General features: G+C 26.8%; 1 protein-coding gene across 1 annotated transcript in view; it reads right to left on the bottom strand.

Moving 5' to 3' along the window:
- Positions 1-13,116, bottom strand: part of LOC107438605 (Nucleoporin 358kD) — a 57,097-nt gene extending 43,981 nt beyond the window's left edge. Inside the window, 11 exon segments of the mRNA XM_071178657.1 lie at positions 114-285; positions 2,644-2,773; positions 4,050-4,207; positions 5,228-5,389; positions 7,438-7,506; positions 8,046-8,105; positions 8,190-8,236; positions 8,867-8,910; positions 9,624-9,737; positions 11,322-11,389; positions 12,978-13,116. Coding sequence (XP_071034758.1) covers positions 114-285; positions 2,644-2,773; positions 4,050-4,207; positions 5,228-5,389; positions 7,438-7,506; positions 8,046-8,105; positions 8,190-8,236; positions 8,867-8,910; positions 9,624-9,737; positions 11,322-11,389; positions 12,978-13,049 — 1,096 coding nt within the window. The 5' untranslated portion in view covers positions 13,050-13,116.
- Positions 13,117-13,458: the final 342 nt, after the last annotated feature.

The following is a 13,458-nucleotide window of genomic DNA, read 5'->3' as shown; positions in this document are numbered from 1 at the left end:
TAAAAATTTTACATAAAAAAATAGCTACAAAATTTATGGGGAAAAAAAACTAAAAATAATGTGAATTGATCAAAGTAAAAATTATTAAAAAGTAAATAAATGCAGATAATTACCAATGAAACTTGTCCTGATAGATCCTTGCTGGAAAAAGTTTGTGAATACCTTTTGGTTTTCTGTCAGTTGTGAAAACCACAATTCTTCTAATGGATTGGTGGATCTAATCCCATAGCATATCAGAGCTAATCCATGACTAAAACGTAAAGCTTCTTTTCGATTCCCTTGATCCTAAGAAAAGGAATGATTTGAAATAGACATGAATCAATATAAGTATAATTTAAGTGATTAGAATAAAAACTACATATTTCAAATGACTTTGAATTTTGAAATAGATGTATGACAGTATATTCCCATGTTGAGTAGAATTAGGAAAGATCAAACTATCATATTCCACCTTTTAGAACTTGTCCAAAGTGGAAAAAAAATATTCTTATTCTTTTAATATTATTACATATTTTATCTCACAATTCAGATTGTTTCTTTTATTCTGAGTGCACAATAATTTCCCCTACCTGGCCAACACACTATTCTATTTAAAAAATTAGCAAAATTCTTGCCACATTTTACAATCACAGTAGAGCGCAGATTATCCGAACCCTTATTATCCGAACGTCCAATTCTCCGAACTATGCCCGATTTCGTTTTCTTTAAAGTTCAGAAAGCTTTTTAACTTATTGACAATTTTATCCACTACATTTGATGACCATATTTAATTTACAACCTTTTTTATCAGTTTTCTTATAGTAGCCATACATACATGTATTGTTATACAGTTAAACCTACATACCCCCTTAGCCCTCTTCAACTGAAAATTATCTTCCAAGAATGCGAACTTCATTTTGACAGTCTAGAACGTCAAAATGATGTTGATCCAGTTTAGTTGATTTATTTAAAAAGAATAAGAGATATGGCTGCTCTAAAAAGAGCATCTTCTTTGAAATAAAAATCTTTGCTGGATTTCTTTTGCAATGGAAAATAAAGAAAAATGTGGTAAAATCAGTAACTGACAAAAAAAATTATAAAATGCTGAAATATGATAAAAAAATTCAAAATGAAAAATAAAAAGTTGAAAAAAATAAATTAATAAAAAATATTTTAAAAAAAATACTTTTAAACACGCCAGAGATATTTTAGATAGTACTGCCAGTCCTAAGCCTGGAAAAAGTGAGAAGGGAAGTTAGTGCATAAATAATAATAATTTAAACTAGATTTTAAACAACTTTCCAATTATCCGAACTTATCATTATCCAAACCACGTTCGGTCTCGAGCAGTTCGGATAATCGGCGCTCTACTGTATATAATTTATATTCAGATAAACAAAATACATTTTTACAAAGAAAAATAAAGTATGATAGTTTTTAAAATCTTAACTCGAAGTAAAAATGATTATAAGATAATACAAAACACTAATTAACCAATTGGTTCATTTTCCCAACAAAACTAGACACTAAAGGAGGACTAGAAAATTTATGCTTTACTAATTGTTGAAGCGAAAATTGGTGAAATCTGCTTGAAATCGAATTGTAGTCAATTGAAAATTACTTATTTTTTCAAATAGAATGCAAAAAATTTTTTTTTTCAATATTTGATTTATTATCTAGTTTATAAGTTATATACATATTAAAAAAAAAAAAATAGGTACTATTGTAATCACTATTTCCACCAATAATATTGCCATATGCTAAAACACAATTTTTAAAAAATTTAGAAATAGTGAACCACTGTTTTTAGTGAACTTGGTGGGGGGGGGGGTTTGACTGTACTTGAAAAGTTACTCTAACACCACTGTGTTTGTGCTAATAAAATTAAGCAAAAATTGAGTTATTGTTTCTAATCCAAATAGGAAATATCTCGCCAAATTGACTATTTTTTAACTATTTGTTCTTCATAAAAATCTAGAAGAATATTTTCAACAGTATATAGTCAAACTGAATCTTTACTGCACTGGAATAATTTTTTATTATTATTATAACTTTTTGTTTGCTACAGAGAATTTTTCTCACCAAGACATAGTCAAACTTAAGCTTCATTGTAAGTTTAAGGCATTCACATTACAAAATTTTTATTTTCTTTGGTGAAAGATATTTGAAGAATACCTTAATGCTAATAAATATAACATTATAAAATAAAGATTTACTGAAGCTATAAGACAATACTCTCTTTTTTCCAAAAAATTAAAAAACCCATGAATAATAATAATATTTAAGACTGTAAATAGACAATTAGATCTATAATTTCATGTATCTAAGCATCTTCACTATCAACAAAATTATTTACAATTTAAAATTTATAGAGTAACTATTTTATAAAACATTTAGTCTCTAATTGAGTGCATTTGATTCAGTAGTTTTTGAGCAAATAAGGGTCCCCAAACTAATGAGATTTAATGATTATTAAACACAATTAAAATGTTCTTTAAAACAATGTAAAGATATGATTTTGGCCAATTAGTTTAATAACTTTTAATTTATTTAAAAAATAAAAATTTCCTTTTAAGATAAAAATTTTAGCATGAAATTATGCTTTATTATGGATTCAACATATTTAATGATAGCATAAAAGATTTTAGTGAGAGTTATACAAACCATTTTAGCTTTTTTCAACAATATGGTTGTCATGTAGAAGAACAATTGACCTTTCATATGATGCATAAAGTAAGTCCATGATCCTTCATTGATCTTTTGCTCGACAGCTTTCTTGAGACAGTTATCAAATCTACAAAATTTATTAATAATATATCAATCAGTGATAGAAAAACTGGAATTATGTAAATCTATACTAAAAAAAGCATGTGAAAAATCAAAAATATACAAAGTTGTTAGAAGGATTTCAGAAAAATATTTGAAACAATTTTTATAAAAAGAGCTCTTCCAAGAATAAACTAACAAAACTTACCTTAAATAATATTAACTTATATAGTTAGAACACTTTTAAACTCTTTTGTGAATAAAAAATGTGCTGCATTATTCAAATAGTGTGTGCATGTATATGTATGAATATATATATATTAATTTCACAAGGGGTGGGAAAACGATCACATGCATAAATATTACGAGGAAAAAATTACTTATTTTAAACGCAATAAAACATAATATATAGTCTGTCTATAAAAAGAACTCAGGTGGGCGAAAGAGAGGGAATCAGAAGGAAAAAAGCTTTTCTTTTTTAAATGTGCTATTTCTTGTTTCCATAGCAGCAGACTGCCTTATATATATTCGTTTTTATTCAATAGAGGACAGCATTGATATGCTTTTTAAAAGAGGTCAGAGCTGGGATGATTTAATTTCATTTCAATGTTTTAAAGATCTGGCAATTTATATTTTTTTGGTTATTTTAACTAACTTTCAATTTGTAGATCTTACATGTTAAGGTGTATTTCTCTGAGAACTTTTGCTTTGTGTGTTTCTTTGATATGTGTTTCTCTGGGTTTTGCTTCTCATTATAATCTTTGAATTTTTGAAGTATTGCGTTTTTTTTCCTTTTCCTTCTTATTTTGTCTTCCATTATGGGGCCTCGGGGCACATTCAGTTTTTAGTTGAAGCACTAACTACAGAAAGGTTCTAGAATATTAGCGGGCCTGTGTGTCCCCTGAAGAAGTACTGTTTCTGTTGACATGCTTATTTTTGATATTTCATTTTATTTTTATTTAAGTTCTCCCATATTAATTTAAATTGTAAACCTTGTGGATTGGGAAATTCTTCGTCCTTACGTTGCTTAACTGGTTTAAGGGAATAAAAATGTGCAATAATTCCTGTTTCGTCATTTACTTAATAACCACTTCACACCACTATTCCTTAATTGCAACTTGATTGCATAATTACTTAATAGTAACTTTACAATTTAATTGTTTCAGTTAGTTGTGTAACATTGCAACTCATAATTAAAAAACTTCATACACTGGAAATGGTTAAAATATGTAAGAAAAGTAAAATTCAGTACTTTTGGACACATCATCAGACAATCTTACATATAATGAAAAACTATTTCTTACGTGAATAAAAACTCAGCGGCATCATTCAAACTGCCTTTTCTAGAGTTTTCTCGAGAACGAACTTCTGATAAGTTAAGAGATATTAATCTATCTAATGCAGTTAAATAATTGATGAAAAATTGTGAATCCAAGTCCTGCTGGCATTCTTCTTGATAAGCCTGAAATAAAATTTACTTTCAGTTAACAAAAATTATTTTTCTAATCTTTCTAAAAACAAAATTTATCTTTCTAATTTCAACTCTGGCAGCATTTCAGACAATTTAATCTTAAGAAATAAAAAAAGACCTAAAATAAAAAAAAATTTCTCGAAATTATTAACACAAGATTCCAGGCACAGTTTTTAACTTTATGACTATAAATAAAAGTGTCAATTGTTTAGTTACCAAACAAATAAGTTTGCTCATAACCAAAAATAAAAGGTTATCACCAAATAGCAAAAAGCACTCTAAACAGGGTGTAGAGCCAAATTTTTCAACAAAAAATAAGCACTTTTCAAGCACTGCAATTAATTCTTCCATAGAATGAATACAAAGGAGATGTAAATTTTGACAGCAAAAATTCAGGTGAATTTTTATTTTGATTTCAGAGGGCAGAAAATGAAGCCGGTCTAAAATTGAGAATCTTTTGCAAAATGCAACAGAGTTGCACATGAGATGGCAAAAATCCTTCCTACTGAATCCAATTCAGTATACGCACAAGTGGACCCGCAAGTATTTCATCGAACATGTAAAATGGATAGCGTTTTCAAACGCTTTGGATTGACGATGTGACTAAACAGATTGGGGTTAAATAATTGTGAAAATGTTGAGTAGAACAGTGTTTTTTTTTTGCATAATTCCTGACGAAAATCCACAGGGTAAAGAAAATATATCAAATTTGAAAAAGGGAAAATGAAGCACTTTTTAAAAACATCCAATGAAAAAAGCACTTTTAAGAGCTTTACAAAAACGAAAATAAGTACTTTTAAGCACTTTTTAAAAATACTATGCACCCTGTTAAATGAAGGGGAAAAAATAATAATAACAGAAAAAGGAAAATTTGGTTTTTCTCAGTCTTTAAAAGGTTTCTATATTAAAGTCCAAATTCTCAAGAAAACAACAAAAATTAATGTCAGTTAAATGTTTTACAATTCCTAAAAACATTCCAATTTAGATGTTAGAACATAATAAAACACTTACTTCATATATTTCTGACAGCATATAGTACCAATCACAACTGGATGGAAACAACATTTTACTCTCAATTAAGGTTGCATGTTCATATGCTTCTTTTACACGTTCAGTATCCAAATAAAGCCTCAATAACTTAATTCTTAAATCAATATTTTTTGGTTGTGCTTGCTAAAATAAAATAAAGAAAACATGCTTTAGAAAAGTATCTATATTATATAAAACGCTAATACGTATGTATCAATAAAACCGATGATATTTCTTTTCTCGCATTGGCAACAGTTTTCATTTTTAATTGATAGGATTCGGCACGCAAGAGCACGTAGTGAGCATCATATGGCTAATCTATATTAGATAAAACGCTAATAAGTTTTAATTGATAGGTTTCAGCGTGCAAGAGCACATAGTGAGTATCATATGTCTAATCGGGTGAATTCTCAAAAAATTATCTTCATCGAAGGCGATGCTTTACATCCGGCGTTCAGTACTATTTCATATTGTTTTACAACACATGGTTTTAGCCCTCTGGTGGGAAAGACTTTAAAACAAAACTTACAACAGTTACTTTTCTCAACAACTGAAATTTAGAATAGTGTGATTAAGAAAAATATGCAAACTGTTTTCAATTTTAAATTAATATTGAAATGCACAGGTTTAGAATTTTCTACAGTGAAAAGTTTTCGGAACTTCAGTGTTCATAAAAGTATACAAAAGCTAGACGTTAAGAACGTATCCAATGAGCGAGCAAAGCGAACATCAGATTGCGAAGCAATCAGAAATGAACTGCATACGAGAAGTAAAAAGTGAATTTTATTCACACAGTATAATGTCGTATAGTAGAACTAGACCCAAAAATACATCATAATAAATAAAGGCAGGAATGTTTTTTTCCTTATGTTAACATGTTTCCTTTAAAGGCAGGAAACATGTTTTTTTCCTTATTTCAGTTTAAAGAAAAAATTTCAAGACTAGGACAATTTTTAAGCTTCTATTTATTTCAGCACCATTCTTTTAAAACATTAAGTTGTGGTATTCCTTAAAAAATTTCTAACCAAAAGATTCAATTTTTTAATAACTAGGAACAGTAAAAGCAATAAAACAATTAAAACAGAATCTAATGATTGAGCATCAAAAACAAATTTAAAGAGAGAAGAATTTTTTTTTAAAAATTAATTTATCAAAAATAATTTCACCATATTTATGTTTACAGAAACCTGTATAAGTCCAGATAAATTTACTCTTCGATTAACTTTAATTTTCAATTACGATAAGATAAAACAATTTCAAGAATTTTACACTATTTTATAATTATTTATAAATACAGTATACTCTTGATATCTCGAAAACCTTGTTATGTCAAAAAGATATTTTCCCCCTTAGCATTATATATCCACTTAATGTTAATTTGCATTCCTATGTTGAAAAGTTTCTTCTCAAAACCTTGTTATGTCGAACGTTGAACATTGTTGTAATTAGACTTATAGTCAACTATCATAACATACATATTTATTAGTAGTTATTCTTATGTTTCAAGTCTCTACTTTTTAGAGTAATAATTTTAGAATATATTTTTCTACTTTTTAGAACATATTTAGTTCTGAACTTCCTATCTCGAAATTTTTTAGCGACCCTTGAACTTGGAGATATTGAGAGTATACTGTATTATAAGACCTTTTTAAGAAATATTGACAATTGATCATATATTTCAGTCTAATTTCTGAGAACAAACAGAATAAAAACTTTGGGAAAATGCAATGAATAAAAATGTTACAGATTGCAAATAATGCTACGTACTTCATATACAACTTTTGAGTTATTAATTTACAATACTTTAAATGCTTCATTTAATATTGTAACTAATACCTCAGAAAAATCCCTTATTAATATCTCACTAAACCCAGAATCTAAAACATTGATATATTAAAAGTATTTCTTATTCGGGTCTTTTAAAAAAATACATGCAGGTAGTTAAAACTAGTTTTAACCAAAAGTGAAACAAAACCAGATAACCCTTTCTTGTTTCTTAATGAGTAAACTTTTTTTCCCCATCTAACAAAAATTAAAAAAAAAAAGAACATTTATTTAGATAACATAAAAACTTTTATGAAATATATTATTCATTTTATATTAATACATTATTTATTGTGTTACTAATTATAAAGCTAGAAAGATTTACAATTAGTAAGATAAAACACCACTAATTATAAAACAAAACCTACAAGTTCAGTAGCGATTAAATTTTCAAGCTCTTGATGGTCTGGATCTCCTTCTGCTGATACTAAGCATTCCTAAAATGATTTGAAAAAAAAAAAAATTTACTTTTTTTGATTGACAAACAGCTGTTTTGATTTTCCTTAGAAAAAATCAGAGGAATTTTAAATACTTTCAAAGAAAGGAAAAAAGTAATAAATAATCTAACTTTATTTATATCTTACTTTAAAAAACCAGTTAATGTAAATGTTTCATAAAACAGATTATAAAATATCTTAATTATTGATCCAATGAAAATAAACTTTACTAAATTAAAATAAATCAATTAACTTTAAATCAAAGTAAATAAGTATGTTTGTGATACATTTACAGAGCTTAGTGAGTCTTAAATTGTTCTTAAAGCCAACCAGATATTAATATTAATAAAAAATCAGCTAAATTTATCAGACTATTGTATCAAGGAAAATGTTAATCTATTTGAAAATAGAAAATTTTAGTAAGTATAATTATATAATATAGTATGATGGATTATGATGCTTAGTAAGACTAACCAGTTAAAATATGTAAACATATTTTTATCTCAATCAAATTAATATTTGTAAAAACTTAAAATTACCCGAAGCTTGAAAACTATTTCATTGTGAGGATATATTTGTTCAGCTCTGTCAGCCCAATACTGAAAAAGAAAATCATTATAATAAATAACTTGTTTTAGTGGATTTAAGTAAAAACGAAAAATAATAATAATAATAAGTCTTACTTTAGCAGTTTCATGATCAACAGGAAGCAGACAATACAGTTCACAAACTGTAAAACAAAGCATTATGATACAGTTCTTATAAATGCAATGTTTAATTTTTAAATAAAAATTACTTCAGCTAAAAAATTTATAAATTAAGTAGGCTTAAAAAAATTATAATAAGGAATCTACAAAAAAAAATTTTATTAATACTTTTTTCAATAATTTTTTTATTAATTTTAATAATAATAATAATTATTTTTTTTAATAGTTTGAGATTGTTAAATTCACAAAATTAAATACACTAATATGTAATGCTAGTAACTAAAGCAAATGCTTTCTATCATTTTAAAGCTATTGAAATAAAGTGTATTTTAAATTTTTTTTCTAAGCTGAGATAAATAGCTTGCCAAACTGAGACATTTTAATTAAAGGTTGTGATATATATAGCACGGACAGTAATAAAAATTTTAAATTTAGACTATTGACTATTCAAGTAGGCAAAATTATGATTGAAAGTAGGAAAATAAATTTTCATTTACAATTTAACGGCTGAATAAACAAGTAAACTGAGAAACAAATTAACAAAAACTAATTATTATTAAGTTATAAAAATGTTGAAGAAAAATTTACATAAATACAGGAAATGAATGAATTCAGGAAATAATAATGAAAAACACAAAAATAATGGAACTTACTTTTGAGAACTATATCACTCTGATGGGAATCTATTTCCAATGAGCTATAAATAATAAATTTTAATTATTAGTAAAACGTAATAAACAAAGTTTTGAACATTAAGTACAATATCTAATAATAAAACAGAGAAACATTAAAAAAAAAATTATCGGGTTACTACAAAATCTTTTGTCCTTAACTGAAAATATTATTTTTAACCAACTTTACAAATAGAATAACCTAAAGAAAATAGTAAGGTAAATTTATGTGTATATCAGAAGACAAATGTAAAAAAGCATAACAAATGAAAATTCGTTAACTAAAAATTAAACAGAGAAATTCATTGTAAAAACAATTTTGATGAAGTAATTTGTTAATAGGGCACATAATTTAGGCCAAATAATTGTATACTTAAATAAAAAAAGATAAATAAAAAATTCCATCTTTTCTTATTAATTTATTTTTTTCTCATCCATCAAGAGAAATGACCTATAAGCAATCATTTATTTTTCCCCCACCATATTAATGAATTAATTTAATATTGCAGAAACTAAAAATGAACTGGGACCACAATTAAACAATGTTTAAATGAGAAACATGCGAATCGTACTTAACTTACTTTCCATTACTTAACAATTTAATTTGTGAGATATGTTCTGATACAGCATAAACTAAGAACATATACAAATGGAAGCATGAGTTTCAAGCCATGTCGTACATACATTTCAAAGCATATTTATAAAGAAAAAAAAAAAGAAAGAAAAAAACTAATCTTACCGCTTATAAGATTGTAGGGCATTTTCTGGACTATTAGTAGCTTCATATATTTGAGCCATCAATTTATGAGCAGGAGCATGATGGTCTCTTACACTAAGAAAACCAGACAAATACCTGAAATAAAAAATGATAAAACAAAATTATAAAAATATTCTATAACATTAAAGTCAGCTGAATTGAATCAATTCAGAATGTTCATTTGCATCATAAATTCTGCTTTTCCAGTACATTCGTTATATTTCCTAATTAAATATTACTTAGGACCAGGGACTAAATAGCCTTAATTTCTACCCTTAACTATCGATATATAAGGCTCATATTAAGAGAGTAGTATATTTATAGTTCTCTGAAGGGAACTGAAAAGCGATTTTTCTGATGAAGGGAGGCTCCAACTTCCTGAACTGCAAATTATATTTTAACAAAGAAAAATACAGTGTATGCATTTGTCTGTATTTACAATAATATTAAATACTATAAATAAACCAAAATTCACAAATAAAAAATCATGCACAACTTAACACAAGCTTCTTAAATGTGCAATTACAATTGCTTTCAGTCTCTATTTTAGGCCTAAAAAATTATTAAAGCATTGTATATTTGAATATATATATGAAATCAATGTCATGGAATTGTCTTTAGGGAGATTCTACGGCCTTGTCCCAGATTTGCTGCATGAAATGGATTAATATAAATTGTCATAAAATTTTCTGTAAATATACGCCAATGCCTGAGATATATTACAGCTAAATATAAATACATAAAAATTATTTTATTTATATTCATCAAGAGACCTGTGAAAAATTATTATTTTTAATTGTTGTCTCAACATAGAATCATTCTAATAAGTTAAATTAAATTATAGATACATTCTTTATGCACAGCATGAAATCTGGCAATATGAATGGCATTAAAAGTTAACACTGTAAATTTAGTATTAGCTTTCAATACCATTTCATTCATAGGTTGATGTGTTATTTTTAATAGCACTATCTTCTTTAACTATGTGATTGCTATTAAACTATATGACAGGGGTGGCGAACCTTTATGCACTAACGTGCCATTTTTTCTAAAATTTCTTTTAATTTGGTCATAGACGTGCCGTCAAACAATTTTGACTTCATGATTATTGGGAAAATAATAACACTAAATACTATCAACTCGAAACTCTTTATTTACTATGAAAAAGAATACATTTCGCAATGTCTCAGTTATACGCGTAATTCAACTTAAAGTAACATCAGTGTGACTTCTCTTGTTGCAGATTAGATGACAAATAACTTAATAGGTTGTAAGATGTTATTTTAAGCAGGCCTGTTAATTTTTTTTCTAGTTATTTATTGTTAGCTTGTTTTTTATGGTAATTAATTGTTTTTTGGCATTAATTGTAATTTTTTTTTGTTAATAATTTTTTATTTTTTTTATGTTTGTTTTAGTGCATTTTAATTTAATTGGTAAATTGCTTCACAGTGAACTTCGTGATCGGTGGCGTGCCCAAAATATTATGTGGCGTGCCATAAATGGCACGCGTGCCCTTGGTTCGCCATCCCTGCTATATGATCTTATGTATTAAAATTTTTTTAATGTAAAATAAAAACAGCATATTAAGATTCATTTAAAGCAATAAAAAATTGATGATGCAATACGATGTAAAAGTATTCTAGACAAACTTTTCTTAAGTTACTTGAGAATAATACTTACTTTCTAGCAGCTTCATAATCTTTTACTTGAAAGAAAAGTCTTGCAAAAGTATATCCTCTTAAATTTTTCTAGAAATATATATTTAAAAAGTATTAAAGTTTTATATAAGAAAGTAACAGTTTTATTAAAGTCATTTGAAGATAAAATTTAATTAAGCATAACATTTAGAATAACTGAAAATAATTGCACTTGAAGTTAAAAGCTATCAGGATAATATCCTGATTATTTATCCATAAATGAAAAAAAAATGTTTCGGAACCTATTAGAGTACTTGGTTAAAAAAAATTTCACAACACAATTTTTTTTTTTTCTAAGACAAGCAAAATGACTGTTCCCACTTAACAAACTGATTTATCATAAATCCCCTGTTATGTTAGGTACATAATGTATTTAGGAGAATCTTACATAAATCTCTGTGTATTTATAAAAATATAAAAGGTTTAATAATAATTAAGGGAGTTTTAGAATGCAAAATTGAATTTTTATATCTTAAAAATAAGTTATTATTCCATTGTTTAAAGTAAGTAATCTTTTGTTTCTTAATTTTTGTAATCTTAAATTTTTTTTAATAGTTTAACTAAAATAAGTTAAAATAGTTCATAGTTGGCCCGGACAGGTAGCAATATAGAAACACTACCTACCTCTCATATCTTCTAGAAGTTTTAGTATATATTGCAGTTACCATAGCTATAAATGGTGAATAAATTTTTAAAAAATAACCAAGGACCTACAACAGTGTTTTCCCTGGAGCCCAAGCTCTAAATTTTTCAAGGCTTTAGTAATTTCATTATATCCTACTGGCACTTAAGAGGTATGTGACATTGTAATGCCTATTAGTCAAGTTGCTGTAGAAATATTATTCTCGGCATTAAAATACATTTACAAGGATTTAAAATCAAAGGATGATGGAAGATTTACTAGGATCGATTCTTTTCTTAAGATTGAGATATCTCAACTGCGAATTAAATTTCAATTTTTGTGTAGCTGATGATTATGTCAATATCTTTGAATGTAATGTTTTAAGGTTTGAAATTACCAAAAATATCAAATTAAACTAAAACTCAGGGGAGACTTCCGTATCGTGATCTGTGACAGAATAATCGCCAAGTCTGGCCTGTGAGAAACTTAAAAAGAAAGGGACCAGCTCGGAAGGTATAACTAGTAGCCACCTATGGGCAAATATCTATAAGTTTCTTTTTATTAAATTTGCAAGTTCAATTTGGCACTTTGGCGATTGTAGTTGGTGCGAGAGATCATGATACGGAAATATTCCCCTTTAAATCTTATTTTATAAAATCTCTTTCGACTTTCTTATTGTTTAACTTAATTGATTCTATTATAATGGATAATAAGGATCGTTGTCATTTGTCAGTTTCAAAATACAATGAATACTCTATTGATATCACCGCAACAACTTATAACTATTATCAGAAATGTATATAACAATTAACTTCTGACACTTAGAAATTGAATGGTAAGCAAAAAGAATAGATAAAGACACACAAAATCTTTACTTTCACAGTCACGCTTATCTATAGCTTTAGGTTTCAGATTCGGAAACAGGACTTAAACAGAAATGATTAGTGTCGAATAGTTATCAAAGAATGAGCATTAATGAAGATCTTTTAATTGCTAGGTAATTAATAAAATTATTACCTCGTTTTCACTGTTTATTTTGCTCAAGACATCTAATACATGCCGCTCAACATCTTTTTTTGTACGAAACATACTTTACCACAATGAACAGGACTCTTATTTAATAAATATAAGGTACTTGGGAATTGTTATGAAATAAATAAAACTGCAAATTATACATTACACTCGTATACATTAATAAATTTAATTACAAGAACGAAAATTTTCGTTAAAAGCTTTCAAAATCCCCAACGATGAAATCCCTAGAAAAGAAAGATTGTAAATATTGAACATAGAGAGAAAATTCGATACGATTAGGCGGGCAACGGACGCATTTAATTCTTAAATTGATGTATGAATAAGGAAAAATGGAAATAATTATGTTTCAAAAAATTATTTATTCAATTTACATGAAAGTTATGAAAAATTTTAAAGTAATGCAAATTATTATTATATATTATTTTTTTCTGTTTTTGTTCTTTTGTGGAAGTAAGAAATGAAG

This window comes from Parasteatoda tepidariorum, chromosome 3 (assembly GCF_043381705.1).
Source record: "Parasteatoda tepidariorum isolate YZ-2023 chromosome 3, CAS_Ptep_4.0, whole genome shotgun sequence".
NCBI lineage: Eukaryota > Metazoa > Arthropoda > Arachnida > Araneae > Theridiidae > Parasteatoda > Parasteatoda tepidariorum.
Note: the sequence above shows the minus strand (reverse complement) of the source record. Positions and strands in the feature narration are given on the sequence as shown.